General features: G+C 36.8%; 1 protein-coding gene across 7 annotated transcripts in view; it reads right to left on the reverse strand.

The window, feature by feature from the left end:
- Qki (QKI, KH domain containing RNA binding) overlaps positions 1 to 19,204 on the reverse strand; it is a 132,797-nt gene that overhangs the window by 91,588 nt on the left and 22,005 nt on the right. For all 7 annotated transcript variants that reach the window (XR_008221122.1, XM_052750827.1, XM_052750826.1 and 4 more), the window contains exon 2: positions 3,404 to 3,546. Coding sequence is in view for 6 of the 7 variants with exons in the window: in XM_052750827.1 (XP_052606787.1) it covers positions 3,404 to 3,546 (143 nt within the window). In the remaining variant the exon portion in view is untranslated. The remainder of the gene's footprint in view (positions 1 to 3,403; positions 3,547 to 19,204) is intronic.

The raw sequence follows: 19,204 nt of genomic DNA on the forward strand, positions 1-19,204 counted from the left end.
AACTCACTGAAATAATATCTACTACTATCCTCGTATAGCCAAATAGGCACAGGTGGAATATAACCTTAGAGTGAAGCAAAAAAAAAAAAAAAAATTCAAACTGAAAAGTCATAAAATTAGCCTTCTCTGACTGATTATTTGAAGTTTTTAAGTCAATAATAGTTCCTGTACCTAAAACATAAACATATTTTACACTATCAAATTATACTAATAAATTAAAACTACCACAGATTACCATGTAATCTGAAACATTTCATAACTTTAGGTAAAAGAAAAACACCAAGGAATAACATCATCTTATTTTTATCCTGTATGTCCTGTATGTATGTAAACGCCTATATGTACAACTCTGTCTGTGTGCTCAGGTCAGAGGTTGACACTGGTCTTCCTCTATCACTCTCCACCTTACTTGTTTGAGAAAGGGTCATCTCTCACTGAATCGGAAACTTGTGCTTCCAGCTACACTGGAAGGTCAACTAGTCCCTGGGATCCTCATGTGCCACTACTCCTGTGCCACAGTGCTGGGGATATCGGCACATACTTGCTGTGTGGATGACTGATTGATAAATAAAGTGCTGATTGACCAGTAACCAGGCAGGAAGTATAGGCGGGACAAGGAGAGAGGAGAATTCTGGGAAGTGAAAGGCTGAGGCAGAGAGCCGCCGCCATGAAAAGCGAGATGTAAAGTACTGGTAAGTCACGAGACATGTGGCAACTTATAAACTAATAGAAATGGGTTAATTTAAGATGTAAGAACTAGATAACAAGAAGCCTGAGCCATTAGGCCAAACAGTTTAAATAATATAAGTGTCTGTGTGTTTATTTTATAAGTGGACTTATTTTATAAGTGGCTTGGTGGGACCTGGAGAGAAACTCTCCAGCTACACATACTGTCTGGCTTTTATGTAGGTATGGGGGGGTCCAAAGTCAGGTCCTCATGTTGTGCAGAAAGCACTTTACTCAAGGAGCCATGTTCCCAGCCTTGGTTCTAAAGACAGAATACACACATTTTGCACTGTGCATGCCATTAGTTCATGCAATACCAATGAATGCTGCATGAAATACCTCAGGGAAGATTAAAATCTACAGTTAGGAACTGCAGTGCTTTTACTGTATGAACAAAGTTTACTGCTCTTATAGAAACATATGCATAACAAAGACAATTATTTTCCTAGTGTCATTCCTCAGTATGTAAGACTTAATTCTATCTCTATTATATTTTCTTAGAATGTTTGATTTTAGAAACTGCTTGAGTTTCATTTAAAAAAAAGGAGGGGGGGTGCCTAGAGAGATGATGGATCAGCAATTAAAAGCACTGCCTGCCCTTCCAGAGGACCCAGATTTAATTCCCAGTACCCATATATTGGCTTGCAACCAGTTACAACTCCATTCCCAAGGGATCTAATGGCCTCTTCTGGCCTCCAGAGGCACTGCATGCATGTGATGAACATACATGCATGCAAGCAAAACACCCTTACACATAAAAATAAAGTTTTAACTGATGAATAAATTCTGGCTTGAAATTGGGACAGGGTTTCCAACAATTTATGAAACGCCCAAAATTCTTCTACCATTTTGTACTATGTATTTAAATAAAACAGCATTCTCTGCATTGATGATTATACAATTAAAATATCAACCAGCCCTGAAAAACATGAAAGATATTCTATTTAGACAATATTTAATTCTTGTTGTGTACATACATATGTATGCCCACATGTACACATGCACATTCCTGAAGAGGCCAGAGATTAACTCTGGATGTCTTCAATAATCTAACAGATTATTGTTCAGAGACAAGATCCACAAAATCCTGCCACTGAAGTTCTCTCCCAAGTGTCCTTGCTTCGCACCTTACATAATTTCCTACAATACCTTATAATCATCCAACAAAGCCTTCTTTTGGCAAGATTATCCGGAAGTGTATATCTGCAACTAAAACTACTTTCAAAAATAGAATAAATGTATAAACTGAAGAAAGGTATACTAAAAAGCACAAGTTATGAATTACCAAAACTCCATCCCCCATTAGCTCAGTTTAAGACATTTATACTCCATCTATAAACTAATGCTGTCTGAGTAACAACTAATGGGTCTAAAAACCACTTTTAACATTAGAGTCACTCTTTCTTTCATTTGTTTTCTAGCAAGTATTCTCAAATATAACAGCCATTATTTTGTCTTTACATACTCAGTAAGTAATGAAGGGCTACTATGTGACAGTATTATAGAGTGACTAGTAAAATTATGGCAGTGAATTAAAAAAGATAAGATTCTTGTTTTATGTATAATATATTATCGTAGGGAAGCAGTTCTCAACCTTCCTAATGCTTTGACCCTTTAATACAGTTCCTCATGCTGTGGTGACCCCAAACATAAAGTTATTTTTGTTGTTATTTCGTAACTATAATTTTGCTACTGTTATTAATCATAAATACCTGATAGGCAGGATATCTGATATGTGATCCCTGTGAAAGGGTCATCTAACAGTCCCCCACCCCTGCTGTGCTAGGTAGAAAGAAAACTAAAACATTAGATAACAGTACTATAGAGGTGGAGTGTGGGAGGTTAAGGTTTGGGGGAGGGGTGGAAATGGACAGAACCAGGTGGCTTTTACGAAAACTGGTTAGGAAAAGCCTTGCTAATAGGATATTTAAACTCAATCACACTTAAGGAAAAAGCATCAGCCAGTCACAGTGAACAGTGTATAAATGACACAAAGATCTTGAAGCTGGGAATAGATTTGACTTATTCTCAAAGTCAAAGGAAGGCCAATGTGATTACACTGGAGAGAAGTGGGAAAATCATTTAAGATGTGGGCAGAGAAATAGAATCAATCGTATCACAGAGGGTTTTGTAAAAAAAAAAAAAAAAGAAAAGAAAAGAAAAGAAAAAAGGCAGAGCCAGTGGTATAAGAGGAGACTAATTCCACAAAGATACTAGAGACTGGTTCACCAACTGACTAAGTAAGAAAGACTGGGGGAAAGGAGGAATCAGATTGAAAAAGTCCTTTTCATAGAAACTTCAGAGAGCTGGAAGCAACCATGAAGCCCAGTACTCTCATTTATACAAAGAATGACATGGTCCAAGCTGGGGATGTTCTGTGATCAGACTGAAGACCACCAGAGCTGCATGTAATCTTTAACAATCAGGACAAAAGTCTTCCCACAATTCTTGACCTCATTCTGAAATCCCAAAGTCTTTACCATGAGTTATTTCCCAAAGTGACATAGCAAAAATCAAAAGAAATATACTTTAAAGAGAAAAAGTTTAATTAGCCACATAAAATTATTCCCATTTCCAATTTCATACATAACTTTTTTAAAGCAGCTGATAGTATAAGTTATTTCATTGCATATTGTGTAAAGCAGAAAAAAATGAGCAAAACAACAAATATACTTACATCTGGGTATTCTTTTACAGGCACATAAAGTTTCTCTTGTAACTGAACAATAGGTCCCACGGCATCAGGCAATTCTGCACTCCTTTTCTCTGTACTGCCATTTAATGTGTCATTGTACATGTCTTTCCGTACTCTGCTAATTTCTGTTAAAAGTAAAAATTTTAAATGTGTTAGACAAAAAACAGTCTTGCTAATCCAGGAAAGGGGGGAGGAGGCTGTGTGCTTCACTGATAAAATGTTAACTCCAGTGAATAACTGTTGACCTATCCTGTTATTCTCTGGATTCAGCCTGTTTACAAGATGACAGCCTTCATTTCTACCATAAATCAAATTTACACCAACCAAATTACACATCTTATTAAAACATACTTCAGAGCAGAGACTCTCACTGTAATCATATAGATTTTAGTTGAGCTAAAATGTTCATGCTTAAAAATGAGGCCAGTCATTTTAAATGATAGCTTTATTTGTCATAAAAATACATAAGACAAAATACTAAAAGCTCTTTTATTCCTCATAAATAATCTGTCTCTATAAGATTTAAACTGGAGCCAGACGGTGGTGGCGCATGCCTTTAATCCCAGCACTCGGGAGGCAGAGGCAGGTGGATCTCTGTGAGTTCGAGGCCAGCCTGGTCTACAGAACAAGATCCAGGATAGGCTCCAAAGCTACAGAGAGAAACCCTGTCTCCAAAAAAAACCAAAAAACAAAATACAACAACAACAAAAAGATTTAAACTGGACACCACTTAACTGGATAGTTTAGGTAACACATTCATGATGCTCACCAGACAACATATACCAAGTTCAGCCCAAGTCTGAGTGAGTGTGCAAATGACAGAACTAAATGAACCCTAACTAAAGCAACATTCCAGGGAAGAGGACAACAGCACCTAAACACCACCACAAGAAGAGCTGCCAAGAACTCGGGGAGACAAATTCCTAGTACGTCAGTGATCAAGACGCTACAAAAACTGCTAAGTCAGAGGATGGTGACCTGGACTAGACCACCTTAACAGAAAACAAACCACACTGGTTTATGGATATACATACAAAAAGCAAAGATAACCAAAATCAATGTTCTGTACACAAAAAATCTGTATTATAATTCTCAGGTAAAAATATATTAATGAAAATTATGAAAGTTATATTTTAATGAATCCCTCTAAGTTATTTTTATACTTCATGACCCCTTGGGGGGTTGTGCATTAGATATCCTGAATATCAGATATTTACATTACGATTCATAACAATAGCAAAATTACAGTTATGAAGTAGCAATGAAATATTTTATGGCTGGGGGTCACCACAGCATGAGGAACTGTATTAAAGGGTCGTAGCATTAGCAAGGTTGAGAACCACTGATGTAGATGAGTTAGTGGTTAAGAAAGAGTAGACTGTAACCTCCAGTTCTATCTTCTTCTGACCTCCTCAGGCACCAAGTATATATATCGTATACTAGCATAAAGGCAGACAAAACACCCATACACATAATCTTTTTTTAAATGGAAAATTTAATCAATTTAAAACACACACAAAGGGGGGGAGTGCTCAGTGGTTAAGAGCATGTACTCTTACTTATAAAGGACCTGAGTTCAGTACCCAGCATACATATATCAGGCACCTCACAACATGTACCTCCAGTTCCAAGGAAATAAACACCCCTGGCATCCAGGCACCTGCACTCAAGTGCATACTAACATGCAGACACATTCACATAATTAAAACTAAATCTTAAAAGTATGTATACAATTTATATACCAATATAGGTGGGAAAGCTGTAAGTAGGGTTGACATTTTAAAAAGAAAAATAGCAACTGAAACAAAGTGAAAGGCTGGGGGATGTAAGTCAGTGATGAAGGCCCTTGGTTCAACTCTCAGCACTGAGGCATGACAAAATGGAGAGTGAGGAAATGGTACTTACTGCTATAAATGGAAAAGCAGTTCCAAATAATCCAAAAAAGACAGCACCAAAACACAGGGGAAAATTGGAGAAGTGGAAGAAAAGTAGAGTGCTTATACCGTATGTGCAAAGCCCTAGATTCAATCTCAGGGGAGGGGAGCTTGCTATTATAAATGAAAGAATAGGTCAGTATTTAAAAAAATTTTATTTTGAAATAATATTATATTAATTCTTTGAGAATTTCATACAACTCATATTCCCATATACTCCTTCCTCCCAGATCCAACCTTTCCAGCCTCAGCTCCCTATCCACCCAACTTCTAGGTTTCTTTTATTCTTTTTAACCCATCAAGTACAACTACTTCTTGGGAGCGAGTCTGTCCTGGTGAGTGACTGCTATTAGATGCTAAACAGGTCCTTAGCTTGTAGTAGCATTTCCCTCCATTTCCTCCTCCATTCTGGAATTCTATTTGGCTTAAGCTGTCACCACAGCTCTACGTTCCTATGAGCAATGACTGTTGTGACAGCTTAAAGAAAACCCTCTTTCCTCGATGGTATCTTTCTCCCCCTCCCCCCAACTCCCCCTCCCCCCCCTCCCCCGCCCCGCTGCCCTTCAGCCTTGGGGATATGCACATCCCATCTGGGGTTGACCACTCCACAGGCTCTTATTCTCTGTGCAGTAAACCAGTTGAGGGTTTCTGTATTGTTGACTTCCATCTACTGCAAAATAACTTCTCTGAAGATAGTTTGAAGAAACAATTGTAATAGATCAGGAAAAAAAAAAAAAAACATGACTTTTCCAGGTAAACACACTTAGAAAAATAAAGAGAAACAACTGTATATGATTAGAAAAATTCAGGTAAGATGGCATTAAAATATTCATATAAATAAAACAAATGTTATACAGACCATCATCCAATTAGGTGATATATAGCATCTACCTCTTAACTTGTATTTCTATATATAACTGCACAATTCTTTGATCAACAACTGAAAGTTTTACAAGTTCCTGCCACCCACTGTGTCTCAAACTCCCAGAATACTGCCTGAACATAGTGGGTCTTCAATAAGGACTAAGTGTGTTGAATACATGGGTGGGAAAAATGAAGGGAAGAACAGACTAGGCTAAAGTTAAAATTAAAGCTGCACAAATCATGGTCCTAAGCTTCTATAGAACTTAAGTCTAAAGTAAGTGTTGCACTCTGACTTTTCAGTCTTAAAAATTTATCACTCTAATAACAGTATACAAATTATATACAAGAATAGTACTGACAGAAATGTAAGAAATAACAAACACATTTGCAGTCCTCCAGATTACGAACTAATTCATTGCTGAATTTCAGCAGGTGAGTGAATACTAGCCAGAAAAGCCTGAGCAACTGGGGATATAGTATTCGTAAAGCTCCAGCCAGAAAAAGTTCTGATTCCAGTTCTAACAGTAACTCTAATTTGGGATGTCTCTGATTCAATCGCTCTGTACTGGTGCCTCATATATTACAACTCATTGAATTATTCAACCTAGTATTTTTTCCCAAACCACCATGCTCAAAACTTCATTACCTAAGTCCTAGCAATCAGAGATTCTGCTAATGCTATCCTATCAAGTTGGTGTGATCACACCCAGATCATCACAGAAATATGCAATGGGCTATCCTTGAGGTAGACTCACAGATGTTTCTTTCTTTATAAAACAAATGAATGACTCATACATAACAATTGTGTTGTGCATTCTCGTGTCAGATATTACATAATAATGATGAAATGCTCCACATACATCCACATGATATTCAAGCTACAGCAATGGTTCAGAGAGAACAGAGGGAACAAAGTTCTGTACCATTAGTATTTAAAACTTCTACCTACAATAACTCTTAAATTGGGCATTTATCTTCCAACTAAATAGTCCTATGATTAAGAAAGACAGTTGGTTAAAAAAAATCTCTGGAGTTCTAAGCATTAAATGTGTTTTTCTGAGTTATAACCCTCACTCCTAAAATATGAGCCACTCACTGCCACTTAGGAGCCTCATAAATACTCAGCAAAGTTCTAAGGTGTATCTAAGTACCTGTGAACTACCCAACATGTTTTTATGCCTTTCCACTTGTTTAGAAACACTCCAATTTGTTAAAATTTCTTTAGAAGTATAAAATCACACATGACTTTCCATAACAACAAGTGATAGTATGAAGCAGTTGCCTACTCCCTGCATTAAAGATCGCTAATGCCTTAGCAAACTTAACATATTGTGTGTTGGGGAATATTATTTTAAAGTGTGTTACTTGTTTATGTTGCATTTGTCTAACTCTGTGAAGCTGTGTTACTGAGCCTGTCTAAAACACCTGATGGTCTAATAAAGAACTGAATGACCAATAGTGAGGCAGGAGAAAGGATAGGCAGGGCTAACAGGCAGAACGAATAAATAGGAGGAGAGAGCAAAAGAACAAGGAGAGGAGGATGCTAGGGGCCAGCCACCCAGCCACCCAGCCACCCACAGAGCAAGAGTGAAAATACAGAAGAAGATTTGGGGATTTAGCTCAGTGATAAAGCGCTTTCCTAGCTAGCACAAGGCCCTGGGTTCGGTCCTCACCTGGGGGGCGGGGGGAGATATACAGAAGAAAAGGTAAAAGCCCAGAGGCAAAAGGTAGATGGAATAAGTTAAGGAAAGCTGTAGATGTAACCAACCGTCTTATTAAATAAGAAACACAGAGCCGATTCAGAGAAGAAAGCCAAGAGGTCAGAGCTAAGAGCCTCACCCTTCCTGCTTCAACGATCCTCTTCAGTCAAGAGAGCTCTCCCAAAGGGACCTACTTCCTGTGTGTATGTCTTTATATAGTCTAGCTGTTCTGCCTTCTCATTGGTTGTAAACCCAAACATGTGATTGCCTCGTCACTGCCTGTATGTGCCGCCCTCCAGGTCCTTAAAGGCATTCGCCACCGCCGCCACTCACTTGCTATGGCTCTAATAGCTCTGACCCCCAGGCAACTTTATTAACATACAACTAAAATCACATTTCAGTACAAGTAAACTACCACCACAGAAAGCTGGCAAGAAACAAACCAAGTTAAGGCCAGGCATTTATAATTAAGAATAAGCCTCTGTGTAGAATTTATTTGGGAGCTGGTAGTGGGACCCCAAAAGAGTAAAAACAACCAACAATTGTAGACATGTTGCTAGTGGAGCTGTGGCAAGTCTCTACTGTTCCCTCTCTCCACAACTGTTCATTTAGACAGCAACAATTTACACTTTTTCTTGTTTATTTTCTACTATATATACTCCTTCAGTCTGATATTAATTTGCTGACATTCCTTCCCACTTACTAATTTTGAGTCAAGATGGCTAAAATTTCATAAATTAAACATTTTGAGAGCTTGGATATCAAAATACTGGCATGCCTTATTAACTACCTGATAAAATCTCAACACTAGATACAGATTCTCTGGTTTGGTATGAGGAATGTGTGCATTTTTTACATTGCCTCATTCACTAACATAGCCCAGGCTCGTGTCCAACTTACAACCCCCTGCCTCAGCCTGAGTGCTAGGATTACAGATATACTCTACCACATATAACTCCACCTTCCTCTAGGTCCACCAGATTACAAGGAATCTACAATTTGTGCCATTAAATTCAGAAATAAAAACATCTTTATAACATTTGGACTTTCTCCTATTTTCCAAATTTTTCTCAACGCAACAGTAACCATACATTTTCCCCTTCAAATTTCTGTATATACAAAACTATTTTGTGTTTATGACTAAAAACTTGATCTAGTTATACCATCTGCAGTCATCTTCCATTTCCTTGCTTTAATTATCTTGACTTTTTTTCCTCTTTTTCTAACTATGCTCAACTGTCAATTAAATCTGTTCCTACCAGAAAATTACCAAGGAAACTGGACTGTCACAGACATAAATATTTTATCTGAGTAGCTATCTGCTTTTTCTTTGTGTATACCACTTAAATCCATCACAGCATACCGTAGCATTGAATATACAGAAATACAGAAAGGCATAAAGAGGTTACACTTTACTTGATCATGGCCACCTCAATTTTTAAATTAATATTTTTCCACTGATTTGAGTAAAATAAGAGCCAATATTTATACATGCATGCTTTAATTATACAAAGGTTTAATAAGGAATGTTAACATAAAAGTTTTCAGCTTTCAACACAAATTTAAATAGACTTATTTGCTATTTTCAATTCACCTTTTGATGGCTATCACAGTAACACACCAACAAACAGCAAAGTAGGGGTTTAATATGTAAGATTATACAAATGAGTTTTTCTTAACATGATGCTTACTAAATCTTAGAACAGTATTAGAAATCTGTATCTGAAAAGCAACTACCTTCATAAAGTAGCAGTTATATAGCTGTATATACTTAGGATTATGCCCTCCTCAAAAGAAAAAAACAGGGGGCTGGAGAGATGGCTCAGAGGATAAGAGCACTGATTGCTCTTCCAGAGGTCCTGAGTTCAATTCCCAGCAACCACATGGTGGCTCACAACCATCTGTAATGAGATCTGGTGCCCTCTTCTGGCCTGCAGTCATACATGCTGTATACATAATAAATAAACCTTTAAAAAAACCCAACTCAGATTTTACCAAATACAAAGAAATATTTTGAGCAGAGAAAGCCATAGAATGTATTCCTTCACTGTCCTTATTTTAAGAAGCCACATCCACAAACTGAACCAAATAAATTTAAAAACAAATTACTATATAATACACCACTACTTAGTGGGATGTTTTCCTTGCTCTAAATTAAATCTGGTTTAATTTAGAAGCATTTGCTTTCAAACTAGCAAGGGAAAAAAAAATTCAAGCCATTGGTAATTTCCTAGGTGGGCTTTATTTGCGGAGTTAAATTGTACTCTAAAGCTCAAAATTAAAATTAAGCTTCTTTTTAAAAAAAAAACTACAATAAATAGAGTTCATTAAAAGGCATGGAAATTGACAATATACAATGAACAAACAGCACTGCTCATGAAACACTAGAATACTGCAAAACTGCTACCTTAGTAAAAATAAATTCCAGAGACAAGTCAGTGCTCATCAAAATTCCAATGACTTTCTTCACAGAACTAGAAAAAACAACACTAAAATCATGCCAACATGTGTGCACATACCTTAAATAAATCAAAGCAATCTCAAGCAAATGTAACAATGCCAGAAGTATCAGCACCTTGTTTTTACTAGAGTCATGGCAACAAAAACTTCCATGACAGGAGCACACAACCAGACAGCAGGACTGACGGAACACAAGGCTACAGAGACCAACACTGCTAGAGCATTGGATTTAAACAAGTATAGCAAAGGCATACATTAGAGAAAGAGCACTCTAAACAAAAGGTGTGGGAAAACTGGATATCCAAACGGAGAATAATGAAATTAGATCCCTATCTTTCATCCGGTACAAAACTCAATTCAAAACGGATCAAAGACCAAAATGCAAGACCAGAAGCTCTCAAATGCTACAGGAAAAACACATCAAGGTACAGGAATAGACAAGAACATTATGAAAAGGACTCCAATAGCCCAGGAAATAACAAGAATTAACAAATAGGATTATTAACGTAAAAAAGCTTCTGTACAGCAAAGAAAAAAACAGCAACATCCTACAGAATGAGAGAAAAGCTGTCAACCAGACCCATTTAACAAAGAATTAATAACTATAGTCTACAAATAAACAAACTAGCCATCAAAAGAACAAATCATTCAAAGAATGAGCAGATGAAATGAGGAGACAGTTCTCAAAAGTAGAAATGGCCACCTGGGCAGTGGTGGCGCACACCTTTAATCCCAGCACTTGGGAGGCAGAGGCAAGTGAGTTTGAGGCCAGCTTGGTCTACAGAGTGAGTTCCAAGAGAGCTAGGGCTACACAGAGAAATCCTGTCTCGAAAAACTAAAAACCAAAAAAAAAAAAAACAGTAGAAATGGCCAATAAATATATGAAAAACTGTTCACCATCCTTTACCATGAGGGAAACTCAAAACTACATTGAGGTTCCGTCTCCTTTCAGTCAGAATGGCTATCATCAAGAAAACAAGCACTGGCAAGGATACAGAGGGGAAGGACCAATCCACACACCACTACTAGTGGGAATGGTGCAGCCACAATGGAAATCACTAGAGGCTCTTCAAAACACTAAAAACAGAAATGTCGTACGGTGTAGCTATTCCACTCCTGGATATACAATCCAAAAAAAAAAAGATCAAAGTCAGGAGCTGAAGAAAGACGGCTCAGTAGTTAAAAGCACTTGCCACTCTCCCGGAAGACTGAAGTGGAGTTCTCTCAGCACCCATGCCAGGTAGCTCACAGTCATCTTTAACTCCAGCTCCAGGAGACCCAATGTCTCTAGGTTCTGCACAGACCTGTACTCACATGCATGAACCTACATGCAGATGCACACACCCACACATAATTAAAAATAATATAAATTATTTAAGATTCAAAGTGAGAATACCATAGAGATCTGCACACCCATTTTTATTGTAGCACTAATGACAATTGCCAAGACATGAAATTAGTGCAGATGTCCATCAACAGATGAACGTATAAAGAAAATAGAGAGAGAGAGAGAGAGAGAGAGAGAGAGAGAAAGTTTTATTTAGCTATAAAAAAATTCAAACTGAAATCACATGTCTCCTCATACAGGATACAAACGTAAAAAAATCAACATGGTGTGTGTGTGTGTGTGTGTGTGTGTGTGTGTGTGTGTGTGTGTGTGTGTGATTTAAGTTGCAGTGGAATTACGAGTGGGGAGAAAGGGGGTCATCAGGGAGAAAGGGATAATGAGAGAGTAATGAGACAGGTGAAAATAGGTCACATAGGTAACATACATACATTAACATTAATAGCTATTTTAAAGACTAAAAACAATTCACCAAGGGCTGGAGAGATGGCTCAGCAGTTAAGAATACTGGCTACTCTTCCAGAGTTCAATTCCTAGCACCCATGTGGGCAGATCACAATCATCTGTAAAAAGCCAGTTCCAAAGATCTGACACTCTCTTCTGACCTTCTCAGCACCAGTCATACGCACAGGTGCATAGACATACACGCAGGCAAAACACATATACACATCAGGTAATTAAAATTAATCAAGTGAACAAATGCTGCTGATATACAGACATAAAATAAGTCACTAGGAAGAGAAGTACAGAAATCGATAATCATCTTCTAAAAAAGAAAACCAGGATTTTAAACTGGGATAGGTAGTTTTCTTCACTTAAAACTTAATTTTGTTTCAATTTAACAAAAGAAATGTGGTTAGTTTTATATGTTAAATGTCAATTGTCATACCATAAAAATGACCCTGCTGGTCACTGAGTTCTCCAGAATACTCAAAGAAAAACATCATCTTTATGCAATTCCAATTCTGCGAAACTTTAAGGTAAATAACTCAAAAGGTTGGCCACTGATTATTAGAAGACGATTAATAGAAAACCAGTAGTTACCATGAAATGCAGGTTTAAAAGTAACACTTAGGAACAGTGCAGTTTTTATGAACCCTTCCCCGTCCTAATTACAAGCAAAGGAAACAGGTACTATTATAAACTTTTACACTGGTAAGTTCTTTCAGAATTAGTTCTCTTGGGGTTTTTTACTTGTTTAATGTGCATAGACATTCATGTACATTCCTGTATAAGTTAGAATACAGTTCCAGGGATTAAAGGGCTTCAGGCTTGCTTAGCAAGTGCCTTTACCTGCTGCGCCATCTCAAGTTTTTTATGACAAAATAGTAGTAATGAACTATACCATGAGACCATAAGTAATAGAATAGAGTAAAAGAGATTTACAGGTCCCAATTAATAACTGTCAAATTAAAGATAGAGTTGTTTTTAAAATTATCATTAATAGGAAACTATTATAGTAATAATGACATACAAAAAGTTTATTCAGTGTATGCTAAAAATCAATGAGCAACATGAAATATGGGATACTATTAATTACAAAGGGGAAATGCCAAGACAAGGCAGAATTCCCTGCTTCACAGGAAAGTCTGCCAGATATGCTGGGCCTACAGGCCAGAACTAGATGCCCCAACGTTGCAGAGAAAGTATGGGTGTCATTTGGTAACATTTCATCCTTCTGGGGTCTTTGATGGAGTTAAAAACTAAATAGTTAAACTTATAGTTTTCCTTAGTTATGATAGAAAGCTAATTAGATATAAAACTTTAGACTCACCAAGATTAAGATAGATAGTATTTTCTCTAATTTTGCCAAATATAAAAATAGACTGGATATTGTAACTGTAATTCTTACTTGATGATTGTTTTTTTGATGATATATAATTTTACTATGTTGAAGTTAAAACCTTTCTTTTTAATTAGACAAAAGGGGGGGACATGCTGTGGAATAATCCTTCTGTACACTGTGTGAATGTGTCGATATGATTGGTTTAATAAACAAGCCGACAAGCCAATAGCTGAACAGGATAAAGTTAGGAGGGAAAGTCAAACTGAGAATGATGGGATGCAGAAGGGCAGAGTCAGAAAAGTCACCAACCAGACGGGGAACACTAACCAGACGGAGAGCCAGTTGGACATACAAAATGGGATAGAGGTAAATGCCAAGCCTCGTGGTAGCACAGAGATTAATAGAAATGAGTTAAGTTGTAAGAGTTAGTTAGTAATAAGCCTGAGCTATCAGCTGAGCATTTATAAGTAATGTAAGCCTCAGTGTGATAATTTGGAAGTGGCTACTGGGGCAGGAAAACTCCACCTACAGGGGGAAAAGGAACTATATGGTGAAGGAATATGTCAATTATAACCCACCACAACCAAGCAATTAAAGGTAACACTCATACTCACCCTTCCTAGTCTGTCACACCAAAGTACTTGTGTGTGATTTTCTTGCCAAAATGCATAAACTCAACCTAATCATAGAAAACGCAGATTAACTCAATACTTAAAAACTGTTCAAAACTGCTGAAGTCATGGGGGGAGGAGGGTGTCATAAAATAAAAGGAAAAAGCACCACCACAGAATTACAGGCTCCTGAGGGGTAAGTGCATGAGCTGAACTTAGTGGTGCACTCCTATACTCCCAGGACAGGGGAGGCAGAGGCTAGAAGACCAGGAATGAGTGGACCTGAGTTGTATGAAACCATGACTCAAACCAAAGGGGAAAGGAGAGAATGAGAGAAAAGAGACAATTAAGCAAAAATAACTAGTTTTAAAAACTAAGCAAGATTTGAAGAACAGTTAACAATTTTCTGGTTCCAAATTCTACTTAGAATTATATATGACTTACTATCAACTTCCATATTATTTTTCTACTCTTTTTTTACAGATCTAAATTTATTTCAAAGTCAAGAATTAAAATTTAAGAAGTCTTTGCTTTGGCCTTTAGATGCATTTATTCCAGTGAGTGAAGAGGAACATTCATGAGAAATAATGTCATAAAACATCTTACTACCTAGTAAAACATTTAACTTACCTAGTCAATTAAAAAAGGGGGGAAATGATTATTTATCAGCTAAACTAAGGAAATCAAAGTCATCCACAATCTTTCCTATGGTTGGAACACACTACTAAATTTTAAATTATACAGATTATCTTTCACTTCACCAGGCTCCTGTGTACCTATATTCTTAGGTTAGTGCCTTCTTAAATATCATAAAACACTTAAGGCCATAAAAATCAGAGTAAAAATTAAAACATGACCTTCTAAGAACTTTGAAGAAGTTAGGTCTGTAGGGGTAGGGAGTAATGGATTGCTTTATTTACATAATTATTCTTTTTATTTTCCCTTTTTTATTTGTACTCCAACTTTCATGCAGTTTCAGGAAAGAAAAAGGCTAAGACTAGTAATTATGTGCCAGTGTTTTGCACACACCTTAATGCCATCAACAATAATGATGTCAAATTACTCAAGTGCTAGAGCAGCCCAAACCTAGGAGCAATCATTCATACTATGGAAATACTAAAAGATGTTTAAGCATAATTTTTTAAAAAAATCTATTATATACAACATTCATAAAGGTCCTTTACAACAAACACCAAGATTGAATTACAAAGGTGAAAGATATGTCACCAAAAATCTTATTATCTTTTTATGACATAAGCCAACTAATACTGCCCTCAAAAATCCAAGCAACTGAACTGAAAATATCACTGTAATTAATACAGTGGAAGCCCTCCAATTAAACCTCAGTTGGTTTAAAGTAGATTCAGAAAACCTACATACGTTAAAGTTGCGTTATTGGAAGAAGTACATTTACTATACTTTTACTGTCTCCTAAAATGTATGTTCTACTATGGCAGTCTTGGAGATCAGTTTTAATGAGCTGAAATGCAGAATAAAGCTTTTTGAAATCATAAACATTGAATTTATCAAAATACAGTAAATGCCACTGTGGGGAAAAAAAAAAAAACCAGCAAAATCCCTGATAAAGAATATTCTAGACAAGCCCACTACCCTCATAGCTCCAATCATATACAGCTTCTTAGCATGTTAGCTTCACACATTGAAATCAAATTCCAATTTTTCCTCAGAATCTGTTCCTTCTGGTATCAAAACAGGCAAATCCTTCTCATACCTCAGGTCTGCACTCAGTTTGCAGAATACATAGATTAGCATCTCACCACCTCAACCTTACCACACTAGTTCTATCCACAAATATCTCAGTAACACACTAAATGACACAAAAATATATCAAGCTACATTCTTCACACCTTCACCTAAACATCTAAAGGATATGTGCTTGACAAATTTAGTCTCTTCCTTAACATAAAGGCTCTTCTCAGCAGAGCTCATTCTCTTTATTTGTGGTTTGCCAAGAATAAATGTTCATGACAGTGATGCTAAATTCCTTTACTGTATCTCAGACCAGGTTAAGAATTTCCTAAAAGTACAAACTTAACAGAAAGCTTGCATAAAATTAAACTGTCATGACACAATCATACAATAAATTTTTCAAACGTTTAATAAATAGGTACCAGGGCACTGGCCAAAACCATAGGCAAATGGTATTGTGAAAACACAGACATGGTTTCTGTTCTATCAGAATTTATGTGAGGAAAAAATAGTTGAAGCAAAGCACTGAGGTATATAGCCTCTCAACAAAGTATCAACTATTTCCTAATATCAAGGACCAATAATCTTACCTTTTACGTAATTTCTACTCTTTAAAAAGCCTACAACAGGGCTGACGAGTTGGCTCAGCCTTTAAAGGGTAGGCTCACCAACAAAAGGGGAAACAACCTACAACATAATCAGGGGATTTATGCCTCCAAGTGTTATGTTGTCTGTGGTCATGCTATTTATGTGAGTAGGAGCTGCTCTTAGAACTTCATTACTTGGGGGGATTCTGAGTCCTCAAGAGAGAAAACTGAACTCTGCTCCTTTTCTGATTTATCTTTCATGCTCAAGACTGAGCTTATGAAAGCACACATGTACAACAAAGCACATGGGAAAGTAAGCCCACCAAAACATTGTACAAGAAGCATAGACACAGATCAGTTTAGAATTCATTCAACTAGTTTTAACTGTATGGGTGTCTTGCCTCCATATATGTCTGTGCACTATATACATGTCTCGTGTCTGTGGAGGCCAGAGGATGGTTTTGATACCCTGGAACTGGTATGGCAATGGCTGTAAAGTCATTATTTGGGTGCTGGAAATCAAAGTCAGTTCCTTCTCTCTCCAGCCCTCTACACATAATTCTTTGTAAACCCATTTTCCAGCTAGCTCTACTCTACCACTATTCTGCCATTAACCAAACCTTTCCTATAAAAGAATTTACACTTCACAACCGGGTGTTAATGGAAATCAAAGACTTGAATTGTGGTAGTTATAACAGCACAGAACTTAGAATTTAAGATAGCAAGGCCTTATTTCTTCCTACACATCTTTCTAATAAGTCAGTCTTGGAGATGAGAGATTTATCCTTATAGTGTGGTTAGGTAGATTTCCTTACAGTTAAGGACTACTCTTATCATTTTAAAGTTAGAAAACTGAGGTATGAAGTTTAAGTACTTTTATTTAAAACTTGTAATTCAAAGTCATGTTTCAAACCTGGGTCTTCTCTAAAGTTGTATACTTTCATTCATACAACATACCATATCTCCAGCATTACTCTTCCATCGTCAAAATTAAATTTGGTTGCTTCTAGAGCAAGTGGCCATGAGTAGGAAAACCAGTAACAAGAGCCAGAGAGAGAAGAGGAAAAGAATGGGGAAAGAGATGTAAAATTGAAGCTAGGGAAAAGTAGAAAGACAGTGATAATGAGGCAAAGAAGGGCATAACCAAGTTAAAACTGGAACAAAGGCTGAATTAAAAATACTCATCCAAGCCAAGCCTATTTTTTTCAAACTGCCATTTGATCTGTACATCATGCTCAACGATCTACAGCAATATCTGAGGTCACTCTATGGGTAAACTTTTGAATTGGACATATTTTAAACAGCAAATATTTATATAATGCCTAAGAATAAAACATGTTCTGTTATTATTGACTGAATACTTTCTATGGAACCAGGAACTTGACTCTCTAGAGTTTTCCAGGAGTGAGAATTGGCTTCCATGTTAAATAGGTTGGAGGGTAATGGTAATAAAAACAATGGGTGTTCTGGGATGCATCTCAGGGCCTGAACACTAGAGAAAGCCATTGCTAAAAAGAGAGAGGCAGTCACAGCTCTATAGCCTCATTTGATCGCTACACTAGGAAAAATACTAAACTCTATAAACACAAAAATTCTCATGTTACTGATTACAAAGAGATGAAAGTAAGAGCAGAAAGAACTGAATTTCTAATCACTCTGATGACAAAAAATTAAGTTAATGAAACAGTTAATGAAAAAGACATAAAATAAAAGGCATAATTCTGAATACCTGTAGTGTATTTTTCAGTTTTCTGATTACTAATCCCATTTTTGTAGCAACTGTTCTTCTAAATAATAGCTATCATTTTGAGGGCCAAGTGGTTCTGTATTTCATGCTCAAGGCATTTTCTATTTTATTCAGAGACCTGTCAAAGAGGTTAATGAACAGTTGTGTATTTCACCAACAGCCACACTAAGATTTAGACAGGTAGGTTATCATACAAATTAGGCATCTGTTTCTTGATGTTTTCTTGAAAATATTCAGAACAAACTCAACTTCTACAAACAAAGAGCTGTCTTCGCCCAAGGCCTACCTTGGCTAAATTACTGACAAGAAACAAAAACATAAAAGGGCTGTTTAATTATTCTAAACAGTACTTCATTAGTACTGTCACACAGAAATTGAAAAACTAGTTCAGCCCAGTTACTGGAGATGACTAATCTTTACCACACAGTAATTTACTACCAAGCCCCTCTACCATCTTTAGTTGGGTAATTTCATAGGCATGAGAATGATTCAAAGTACACTAGCAATCCCCAGTATATTTATTTCCAAGCAAGTGATAAGAAGTGGCAGAATCTGTCAACTCTCAGATGCTGGCAGCCTCAGTAAGAGGTGCACCAAACATCAAAACATAGAGTAAACACAGTTTAAGAAAATCAATAATTGAGATGGCTCACCAATTAAAAGCACTGGCTGCTGTTCCAGAGGACAGTGGTTCAATTGCCAGCATGTCAACTCACAACTGTAATTTCAATTCCAGGGGACCAGATGCCATTCCTGGCCTCCATGAGCAGAGCATGCAATGGTACATAGACATACATAAAGAAAAAACACTCATACACACAAAATACATAGTTTTTAAAAGAAAATCATTATTAATGGAGTAAATAGTGTTGAAAGAAGCCTAATATGCATCTTCTAAGTATGTTGTGCTGTTTTTTTCTCAAGAGGAGGAATGGCACAGGTCTGACTGACTGTCAATGTAGAAACCCCACAGCATTCAACAGTTCATGCACCTCTGCCTCTGACCAGTTTTTAAGTAAAAAGAAAAGTACTTTTTTAC

The sequence above is a fragment of the Peromyscus californicus genome, unplaced genomic scaffold, assembly GCF_007827085.1.
Source record: "Peromyscus californicus insignis strain IS unplaced genomic scaffold, ASM782708v3 Scaffold_22__1_contigs__length_63687245, whole genome shotgun sequence".
NCBI lineage: Eukaryota > Metazoa > Chordata > Mammalia > Rodentia > Cricetidae > Peromyscus > Peromyscus californicus.